This window comes from Scleropages formosus, chromosome 3 (genome assembly GCF_900964775.1).
Source record: "Scleropages formosus chromosome 3, fSclFor1.1, whole genome shotgun sequence".
NCBI lineage: Eukaryota > Metazoa > Chordata > Actinopteri > Osteoglossiformes > Osteoglossidae > Scleropages > Scleropages formosus.
In genome coordinates, this window is record NC_041808.1 from 5,744,695 (window position 1) to 5,755,877 (window position 11,183).

At 46.0% G+C, this 11,183-nt stretch overlaps 1 protein-coding gene across 1 annotated transcript; it reads left to right on the plus strand.

The window, feature by feature from the left end:
• Positions 1-373: 373 nt before the first annotated feature.
• Positions 374-9,137, plus strand: cpn1 (carboxypeptidase N, polypeptide 1). The gene is made up of 9 exons (XM_018762564.2): positions 374-1,053; positions 3,007-3,203; positions 5,001-5,156; positions 7,043-7,219; positions 7,392-7,503; positions 7,640-7,779; positions 7,912-8,011; positions 8,176-8,294; positions 8,522-9,137. Exons 1-9 carry the CDS (start codon positions 825-827, stop codon positions 8,633-8,635), a joined length of 1,344 nt encoding a protein of 447 aa, XP_018618080.1. The 5' UTR covers positions 374-824; the 3' UTR covers positions 8,636-9,137.
• Positions 9,138-11,183: the final 2,046 nt, after the last annotated feature.

The window sequence follows — 11,183 nt, forward strand, 5'->3', positions numbered from 1 at the left end:
AGATGGAACTCTATGTCCTGGTGTGTTATGTTGACCCCTCCTCAACTAAAGGCCACCTATACCGACAGAGGACGACAACGTGCCCCAGATGGTGGGGGCTCCAGAACTTCTGGGTACGTGGTAAACAGGCTCCCGGAAAAACAACTGTGTGGCGGCTTTGCTGAGTGCTGGGTGACAGCTGCCCCTGGATGAAGCACTGTCCCCAGTGCCCCCCTCACCCCCATGTGCCCCACTCCCACCTGGGGTGACCTCCCCACTTCTCAGAAGGAGCTTTTGACATCCTGCTGTGGGGGTTGTGTGTTTACCCAAGAGTTAATGAATGAGCCAGTGTCGAAGAAAAAGGGGGGCAGGCCAGGGGCCTCAACCCCCGACGCAAGACAAACGGGAGGGTGCGGGGTCATGTAGCACGGTACCTTCGCCCTGTCGCTCTATACAGACTTAAAAAAATACTGCCTTTAATGGCAGCTACTAACAGAGAGGCTAACAAAATTACACAGACTTGCCCAAAGCGAAACCAGCGCAGTTAGCCAGATGTGTCACATATCCCAATCTGAGAGGAGCCTCTGGGTTTTCACAGAGTGGGAGGGGCCTGCAAAGAGGGAGACGAGAGGAAAGCAGGGGGGCAGTCCATCCCTCTGTCCACTGCGGTGTTTTGGGGGAGGAGACAGGGCCAGGAAGTGGGAAAACTGAACCTCGGTGTGTTCGTACTGATCAGCAAGCAGACAGGCTTCTACCGGGTCAGGAGGTAAGCAGACGGTACAGAAGGGCAGGCAGACGGGGCAGAACACAAGCAGGCAGTCAGAAAAAGGACAGCTGAGACAACGATGAGGTGGAGGTCGGCTATAATGTTGGTCTTCTGGGCTCTGTGCCTGGTAAGAGGCGTGCGAGGCGTCGAATTCCGCCATCACCGTTACGAGGACATGGTGCGGGCGCTGTTCAGCGTGCAGAACGAGTGTCCCTACATCACCCGCATCTACAGCATCGGCCGCAGCGTGGAAGGCCGCCACCTCTACGTGCTGGAGTTCAGCGACAACCCTGGGATCCACGAGGCACGTAAGTGGCCCCTCGGTGGGCTTTTTTCAGTCCCTAGACGGAGCTCTGTCATGGGGCAGCGACACACGCTGGCACAGCTGGTTGCCACTTTTATGTACTCCTTAACTTGCTTTGCTCCTGTTATGGCACCATGGCATCCATTTGTCTTTCTCTTACTCTGGTTTGTGCTGCTTTTTTTCTTTGTACAACTCAAGGTTTCTGTTGAGTAGGTAATTTCTTCTCCTAAATGCTGCTGTCTTCTATAGGGAATGGACATGTAAATTAGAAGGGAAGGCAATCTGAAAGCACAGTGCCTTCCATTGTGTCCGCTGAATTGTAATAAAGCACTACTTGGCGAGGCTCTTTTGTCTTGCAAATTGTCCCCACGCAGGTACAAAATCCAAATGTTACCGTACACTCCCGAAATGCAACAGTTACAATAGGCACTGTTTAGCTGAGCACCTTTTGCATTCCCCCTTTCTTAAAAACAAAAAGAGCTGGACCTCTCGCCAACATTTAATCTCAAATCCTTATGCAGATGCACAAAACAGCCAGTTAAGCGGCTCAAAATCTTCTTCTAATTTGGTGAGTGTATCATACACACACACACACACACACACACATCTGCAGAACCGCTCGTCCCATACGGGGTCACGGGGAACCGGAGCCTACCCGGCAACACAGGGCGTAAGGCCGGAGGGGGAAGGGACACACCCAGGACGGGACGCCAGTCCATCGCAAGGCACCCCAAGCGGGACTCGAACCCCAGACCCACCCGAGAGCAGGACTGCGGTCCAACCCACTGCGCTACCGCACCCCCGTGTATCATACATTAATTTTTAAAAATACACTCTGCGCGAGTTGCCAGGTCTGCAGCCTGACGGAGCACATCTGGTGCTTACTTCAGAGTGAACCCAGACTTTAACTGTTGTACTGGAAACATACCTGTTGGTTTTCTGTTCCGTGACGACAGGCAACAACTCGTTCCTATTAAAATTTTTGGATGGCTTTGTTTGGGAGGGGTGTGTGTGGCGGCGTGGCGGGTTTGGCCAGTGACCGCTGCTCGGTGGGTCTGGGGGTCAAGTCCTGCTTGGGGTGTCTTGCAATGGACTGGCATCCTGTCCAGGGTGTGCTCCCCTTGTGTCTCCGGGATAAGATCCGGCTCACCACAGTCCCGCTCAGGACAAGCGGTTGGTTTGTTGGTTTTGTTCAGCTTATTCTCAACACATGCACACTGAATATAAGAAATCCAAATATTTTCACATGCATCAACCACTGGCATAGTAAAATAAATGCTGGGGGAGACTTCTCATGGCTGTTACATGAAATCAGCTCTCTTAGGGACATCTGTGGAGGGAAAGCATTTACATATGGCATTTCCGTGTAAAGATATGCCCTCTCAGCACCTTTATAGCACCTCCTGCTCTCAGCAAAGAGGGATCTTTTTTTGCAGTTGCAACGGATTGGAAGGTATTTTGGGAGAATTGGAGGATGTGAGCTCACTCCACAGTGAAGTGAAGCCTCCAAAACAGGAACCTGGTGGGGGGAGGCTGCTGAAGCCCGCAGGATTAACCCCTTAAGATGAGACTTTATGGAGAAGGCCCTTATGATTAACCACACAGTTCGTTCTCCAAGTGTTAGATATAGTATGATATTAAAGGCAAATATGATTTCTCAGGAAAAAGTCTACCTTCTCATACATTTTGAAAGTCTGTCACATTATTGCTATTTTCACTTTGATCATATTATACATAATCTCCATGTTTTCAAATTCCTCAGCAAATTGTTGTGCAGAGGAAGTCTGTCACTTATTGCAAGTCAGTACTTTACTTCCAGAGCAGCACAGACTTCTGTAAAACACTAATCTTAGTTAAGCAACAGCTACTGTATCTAGCAGATGGAGATTTTCAGAATATATGCTTTACACAGTAAGCGGATGCCTCACCTTGACCCCTGACCTTTGTGTTCTTTCAGTGGAGCCGGAGTTCAAGTACGTGGGAAACATGCATGGCAATGAGGTTCTGGGTCGTGAGCTCTTGATCCAGTTCTCGCAGTTCCTCTGTGAGGAGTACAGAGCAGGAAACCACCGCATCACCCAGCTGATCCACGACACAAGGATCCACATTCTGCCATCCATGAACCCAGATGGGTACGAGGTAGCCGCCAGGCAGGTAAACCGCCCTCATCGTCACTGATACCACATTTCTGACTATTGTGTTTCCTATCAAGAAGAAGAGGCATTTCCAGAGTACTCAGACTCAATGTGAAATCAGTCGTCCAAGAGACGATAATTCCTTAACTTTGAGTACAGCAATGTGCGGGACATTTCATTAATTTAGGCTGAGCTAAGAGTGAAGTGGAGGTGGAAACAGGCTGCTGTTGTCGACAAACTGCATGGTTATCTGCCACCTAACCCCCTTCGTCTTTTTCCACCACCATCAAGAATCAGAAGGAGGGGCTGAGCTTCTTGTCTCTGTATTGCAAATATTTGGCTTCGAGGGGTCATTCCTTAGAGTTTTGCATTAATCTAAACAGAACTATGGCTTATGGGTATCTTACCTGAAGTGAGTGGTACACACACACACAAAGCTTGCATTCACCTTGACTTCTAAACAACCTGACATTTGAGACTATTTTTTCTCATTTACACACCCTCTTGCCTTGGCTGCAGTACAGCTGTCAGCCCAAAGCATATTCCTGGGCTCCTCACCACACTAATGATACGTTTCTTAAATGCACAATGACACCCTGTAGTAGTGACTGACGCCAGCAAAGACAATGTTCACACCACTTGTCAACAAGAAGGTTTCCCAGTGGGCTTGTCCTCCTCACATAGAACTGGCAGTGTGACGTACATGGAGGGAAAAGATTGAATATATCGTCTACATACTCCACAATCAACACCATGACTGAACTGATACACAAATAAACAGTCATCCCCGAGATACGCCCTTTTCAGATAGAAGAATTTACCTTTGTGAGGAGTTTAATTTAACACCCCTATTTGGACTTGTAAGTCATTCCTCAGCATTTACGAGGACTGATTTTGGATTTTGTACACCCTCCGACAGCCGAGAGGTGCAAGATGAACGTCACCATGCAATCTTCTTCAAAGTTATAGTTTGGTTCAGGCTGTGTTAATTTCTCAATCTCTATTAGTCCTCCTTTGCTAGTTTCACCTGTTATGTAATCTATGTAATCGCGGAGCCCTTTGGACTATTCAAAGAACGTTGACTTCTTTGGTCATTGTGAATTCATTGATTTGTTTTGTATATATGGTTGCTTTTTTTACATTAAAGGTTGAATTAATAGACAACAATTGAGCACTTTTGTTTGTGAGCATTTGTTAAGTGTAAAGTACATGACAGCTGCAAAAGAACTGAAGGAGCACCAGTAGACAGCCATACAGTGTTAGAGTAATTCATGAAGGGAAACGGCTGTGCTGCTGTTTTATATCAACTAATGCTACTACTGAAGTAACTGTATTCATTTTAACTGAATTTAGTGATATTTTGCATATATTTTTTACCAACGGACCTAAAAGTGGTTGAATTTTTTATTTTTAAGAATTCACTTTACTAAAGGTTTTTCAGGAACAAATTACCTTTGTCAGGTGCGAGAAAGACTGCTAATTGTTAGAAAAAGAAAATATATCCTTTTTCTCTCCTATATTCAGAAGCTACAGTCCTACAATACTTTGAAGGAAATGGTGATCCGGACACACTGAGGGTTAAGAAATAGCAATATTTTGTAAATGTAACAATATTCAGTGTGTCACCGCTCACAGATAAAGGCGTAAAACATTCATCCTGTCATTATTCTACCGCTCTGGTCAATGCTACCTCTATGCATGGTGTTTTAAGATTATGCTGAACTGCGAGATGTGTGAGTTGAGCAGTACGTCGAGTACCGATGGCATGATGGTGAAGGTCAGAAGGCACCATCCAATCTTCCCTTTGTTCGGACAGGGTCCCGAGTTCAACGGCTACGTGACGGGCCGTGGCAACGCAAAGGACGTGGATCTGAACCGCAACTTCCCCGACCTCAACGCCCTGCTCTACTACTACGAAAAGAGCAACGGGAAGAACCACCACTTCCCACTGCCAGACAACTGGGAAGAGCAGGTTTGTGTAGGGAGCAACCATGGTTTCTGTGGGTTTCACTGCTGACTAAACAAGGCAAATGTGGGCCACTGAAGAATGATTGAATGCCCCTGTTTTTGCTGCGTGAGGAGGTTAGGCGACATGGTGTAGGCGGCAGGGTCTTTCGTGTCCTCCATGAAAAAGAAAAACTTTCATTTTAAAACTGCAACGAACAAAATCATGAAGAACTTACCATGAAGCCTGAGACTCCGGAACGTCGCTGATATCAAGACTGTCCGGTTATTGAAGACTATTTATTAACGTAATAATTACATATCTGAGGCAAATCCTTGAACTACGATTAATTCCAAGACGTCAAAGTGTAACAAAAGTCACATTTTAATGAATAAATATGCAGAGTTTACGACGACAAAGCGTCTCTTCACCTAGACGGGTGTTCCCGCCTTTTCGGGGCTCGCGCGCGCCGCGAGGAGAATCCGCCGACACGAAGATTCGGTTTGATGCGACTTAATTCGGAATTTAAATTCGTTCGGCAGCACAGAACCGTCACGGGGAAACTGACATATCTGCCATTAAACTGACCACAGGAAATGATACATGAAACAGACTTCGCGTAGTATATCTTGGTTTATTACTCAAATTATTGATTATCATAATAATATTAATATCCTACAAGATACCGCCTATGGCTACAGTGCCCTTAGAGACAGTTAAGTAATCCCTTTACGTGTGTTCCCGCTATATAAATAAAATGGATAAGTCACTGTGAGTGAGTTTTGAGAAACGCCTCAGCTAAATGTAAATTTGCAGATGTAAACCAAAAACTGTGTTGAGTCTGCTGGATGATGAAACCATTCATTTATCAGTGTTTTTTATCATTTTTATTCATGCATTTATTTATCTGACTCTTTTCTGCAAGGTTCTTTAAATAGCATGTTTTTACACTAAGCTACTAACACTAATTTACACAGCAGGGTGTTTTACTCTCCTAGTTACCTTGAACAAGGGTAGCCTAACTGCCTTTAACGTAGTTACCTTTGAAGATGGATGTGGTCCCAGGGTGGGATTCAAACCTGGAACCACATCCACCTTGAAAGGCAGTTTGAACCACTACCCCACCTTCTTTTTACATTTCACACTGATCTGGTCAGAGAGGTTTAACATGGCTGTTTGAACTCCCTGGTCCAGGAGTCCCTTCCCTTGGCGTTCAGACGTTGCTTCACATGGCAGGACCCCCCCGCGGTCATGTCCGTTTCTGGATGAAGGGTTATAGGTTGTTTGAACAGTCTACACACTGTGTATTTTCAGAACCCTGCTGTTAGGGGCCAGAGAGCACCAGACAGGCTTTATAAGGCAACATACCAACACGCTGGGACAACACGTGTGTTAGACTACAGAGTTATAAATTTGTTTTGCGTGTTGATGTCATGAATATGCACAGTCATATCCTCATTAGCCTTCTGGGTGATTTTGCTGCATGCGGACAACCTGCCAAAAGTTGTACTGGGGGGTGAAATTGTTTACTTGTGACATTCTATGTCTCTGGTAGGACTAACAGTTAAAGACAGGTTATTTACTCATGGCACAATGCAAAACCTGTGCAACGTCACCATGATCCAAGGACCTTTGATCACTGGAACCAAAGGCATCAGGCATAAGGGAACATTGAATTGTTTGGGTACAGCTTCAGTTTTCAGTCTTTTTTCACCACGTGTGTTTAACATGCAGCAAGTTTCTAACGCTTAACTTAATTTCACACAATATGAGAGGATGCAGAACTGTTGATGTAATGCACTCATTGTATTTTTCTCTGAGATGTGCATCGCTTTGGAGAAAAGCATCTGCTAAATGAATAGGCGTAAATGTAAATGAGCGTACAAAGCTACATTCCCCTGATGATGTTTCAGGTGGAACCGGAAACTATGGCCGTTATCAAGTGGATGCAGAACTACAACTTCATCCTGTCTGCCAACCTGCATGGTGGAGCAGTGGTGGCCAACTACCCTTTTGACAAATCTAGAGACCTCCGGATTCGGGGCAAGACCACGTACTCGGCCACACCGGACGACAAGCTTTTCAAAAAGGTAATGCCTTTTGCTTTGAGCACCTTGACTGCATCCTCGACCCCATCACACCCTTATCTCTGACTGAGTCAATATCAGAAATCAAACAAGCGACAGGAACAAATCTGCTTGACCAGGACTCTCTCGTTGTGACACTCAGTTCATGTGCTGTCTGTGCGTTTGTGTGTTTAAGTTGGCAAAGTCCTACTCATACGCCCACAGCTGGATGCACAAGAGCTGGAACTGTGGGGATTATTTTGAAGAGGGTATCACCAATGGAGCCAGCTGGTACTCCCTTTCCAAAGGTGACTGACTGCTGCTCATCATCTCCTCTCCTCTCCATGGGTCTACCACTTATTGTGTCTGTGTACATTTCCGTCTATGATGCGGACACGTGCACCACTGCCTAACAAAACCATTTGTCTTCTTGTGTTCTTCTAGGCATGCAGGACTTCAACTACCTCTACAGCAACTGCTTCGAGATCACCCTGGAGCTGAGCTGTGACAAGTTCCCGCCCGCCTCTGCCCTGCAGCGTGAATGGCTGGGCAACAGAGAAGCTCTCGTGACTTACCTGGAGCAGGTGAGAACACAGAGATGGACTGCTGTTCCACCTGAGCCAAGAGCTGGAGCAGATTGCCATGCAGCTTAGTATCATTAAATGTTTCCTGGATGGAATTAAATTAAATGAACTTTTCTCTGTGTGTGACTCCAGGTTCACCACGGCATCAAAGGCATGGTCTACGATGAAAACAGCAACCCGATTGACAACGCTGTGATCTCCGTGTCAGGGATAAACCACGATGTCACCAGTGGTAGGTTACCCAGGTGCACGCTGCGTTTTCACACACACCCACACGATAAGTAGGAATACGGTGGGCCTTTCAATCCTTCATTTTTGATTAGGTTTCTGGACACCGTATGAAGGACTGATCACATTCAATAGAGATGAATGAACAGTCTCTTTCTCTCTCCATAGGTGTTGATGGGGACTATTTCAGGCTACTGTTACCTGGTACCTACACGGTGACAGTATCTGCACCTGGGTACCAGCCAAGCACAAGCACAGTGACAGTCGGTCCAGCTGAGGCTGTACAGGTGAGGCGAACACCTGTCCACTGATCACAGCTCACCTTCCTGCCTGCAATCCTCACACACTTCTCTTAAATAAGATTTACACGAATGTTTCTGTGATTAACATTTTCCAATTTTCTCTTTGACATTAAATATGCAATGACAGTCCTTCAAAATATTACTGTATATTTTGTCTTCCTGCCACTGTAAAATGTTCTAATTGGACCTCTTTGGCTGTTGTCTTATCACAGTTACACTTCTACCTGAAACTTGTCCCAAAAGAAACAAATTTCAACAAAAACCACCATGGAAAGAGGGGGTCCCTTTCTGCCAAGCCCCCTCCAGTGTACCCGGGACCAAGATGAGCCCAGCGTTAGCTGGGAGTTTATCGGCTGAGCCCAATGGCCCAATGTTAGCTGGGAGTTTACCGGCTGAGACAATCAGCTGAGGACAGTTTCTGAAGGAAACCTGCTTTCTTTATATTACCAAGCAAATTGTATATTAAACCTCAATTTGTTCATGTACATGTAAAGCTGAGATTTTCCTAAAAAATGCTTATTTTGTTAAGCCTCCTGTATTTATGTGCTATAGCTATTTTGCGTGTTATGTTTTGGGAGCTCACTCTGGAGGGACAGCTACAAGCCACCAATGGACGGACATTTGTGGACATTACCACCACACTAATGAAGAACATCCTGGAGAATGACCGTTAGATCAACCGGTGCCTAACATTTTACTGTAAACGTACCCTGTTGTGACTGTTCACCGGTGGTTTCAGCAATCGCCGCTGCCTCAAGGTCTGTCCTTGATGGGGGATTTAAAATAAAGAAAAGGCCCTGAAACTAAAGGAGTGTCACAAGACAGTGCATAATCCTTTCTTTAGCCTTGCTGGAGACTAAACATGCAACTCCCAGACAAAAAAAGGTTCTCTTAAATTAGGGATATTTCGGTACACCATTACATAGCATACACAGCAGACGGCAGCATGCTTCAACAGTGCCTTCGGTGTTGCATAAACATAATGTAAAATATAACATATATGGCATGTTAAATTGTATTACAGCATCATGGAAAAACCAAAGCAAGTGAAATGGTCCCGAATGACGTACATGAAGGATTCCCTGCTGTCAGGTACTGGGAGAGACATCTGAATAAATTCAGTGGAGCACTTGGGTGCTTCAGCAGAGTAAAAATCAGAGTACATACTGATGTGTGTGGACAAGAAGAGTTGGAACTACTCATCCCAGTCCTGCAGTCCTTCAGTGTGGACACTAGATGATGCTGCTTACACAACGAAATTCAAAGCTCAGGTCCTTCCCCGCTGGCCACACTGGGGGCTGGGTTGTCCTGAACTCCACTTCCTGTAATGCATCTGTGCTTCACACCATTTTCCATCCACAGTTTAAAACAACAAAGGGACAATGGCACTCTTGGCGAACAGGAAGAGGAACACACATTTCAGGACTGGTTCGAACCCGTAACACGGGAGGCCTGGGACGAGCAAGGCTGCCATTGTTTTCCAGGTGGTTCCAAAATCCTTCCAGAATGATGGCAAAAAGAGCCATTAGTGGTGAAGTTCTGGGTCTGGGGGATTTCGTAACGGCAATCTATGTTGTATTTTTAAATAAATTTAAATTTTAACTACAAATCTGAGCACATGGAGGAGCTTCGGAGAACTTTGGCGCAGAAAGCTGTCTTTTTTTTTTTTTTTTTTTTTTGCATATTGTGGGCATTAAACCAGTAAGAATGGGGTATTTGAGATCACCTCCCATAAACTGCTAGACTCCTGCAATTTCCAAAATCGCACAATCTGATTATGATCAGAGTGACAGACCGAGACAGCACAGGGAGCACAGCACGGTACGAACTGGGTCAGAAAACCATGCACTGCAGGGTGTTCTCTCTCTCTCTCTCTCTCTCTCTCACACACACACACACACACACACACACACACACACACACACACACACACAACAGGGGTGATGTAGCACCACCAATTTATCTAAACGGCGCCATTATTTATATTACTGCATCATGGCTAATCTGACACCTTTAGCCAAAGGAAACAATCTGTCATATTTGTGTACAGGGCAGGAAGTATTCATATTTATTCATATATCTGCTGCTTTCCTTCAAAGTGACTTACAGTGTTAAGCTGCTTATAATTACTTACCCATTTATACAGCTGGGTAATTTTTACTGGAGCAATTTAGGGTAAGCACCTTATTCAAGGCTACTACAGCTGGAGGTGAGATTCGAACCTGCAACCTTTGGGCCCGAAGGCAGCAGCTCCAACCACTACATTACCAGCTGCTCCAAATTTACTGCAGCAGGTCGCCTTTATTTTATAAAAGGACTGGAGCAGCTAGTGGAGTCTGAACACTAACTGTGATTTTTGAAGGGTATTGGAACAAAACCTGCCCCAGGATTCAAACCAGCAACAGGCTGCCCGCTGCATCTGTTTCGGATCGCAGGGATCAGAACCTCGCCATTGTTCGAGGGTTTTTGCGACTGGTTTTAGTGGGAAACACTCCTGCTGTGAAGATGCCAGAGAGCACTTAGTATTGTTTTCACCGGGCACGGTGTCCTACTCCTGTAAAAGACACAAAGACAGCCCATGAGCCAGCGGGTGGGTCCTGTCCCGTCTATGAAAGCACTGCACCCACGGTGCCAGAACTTTCCGTCTGCAAGGCTGCTTTGTGCGTCGCAAAAAACTCCATTCACGCGTCCAACACGGCAGCACTTTCCTTTTGAAAGGCAAAACAATAACGCATGTTGTTGGACAAAGAGTCAATGAGCGGGACAATGGCATCGGCGAGCGTGGGCCGCGTGGTGACGCTGTCAACAATGCCCACATGGCCGCAGGAATGGGTTCGCAGGCTGATGAGCTGACAGCGGGCCGCTGGACATTTT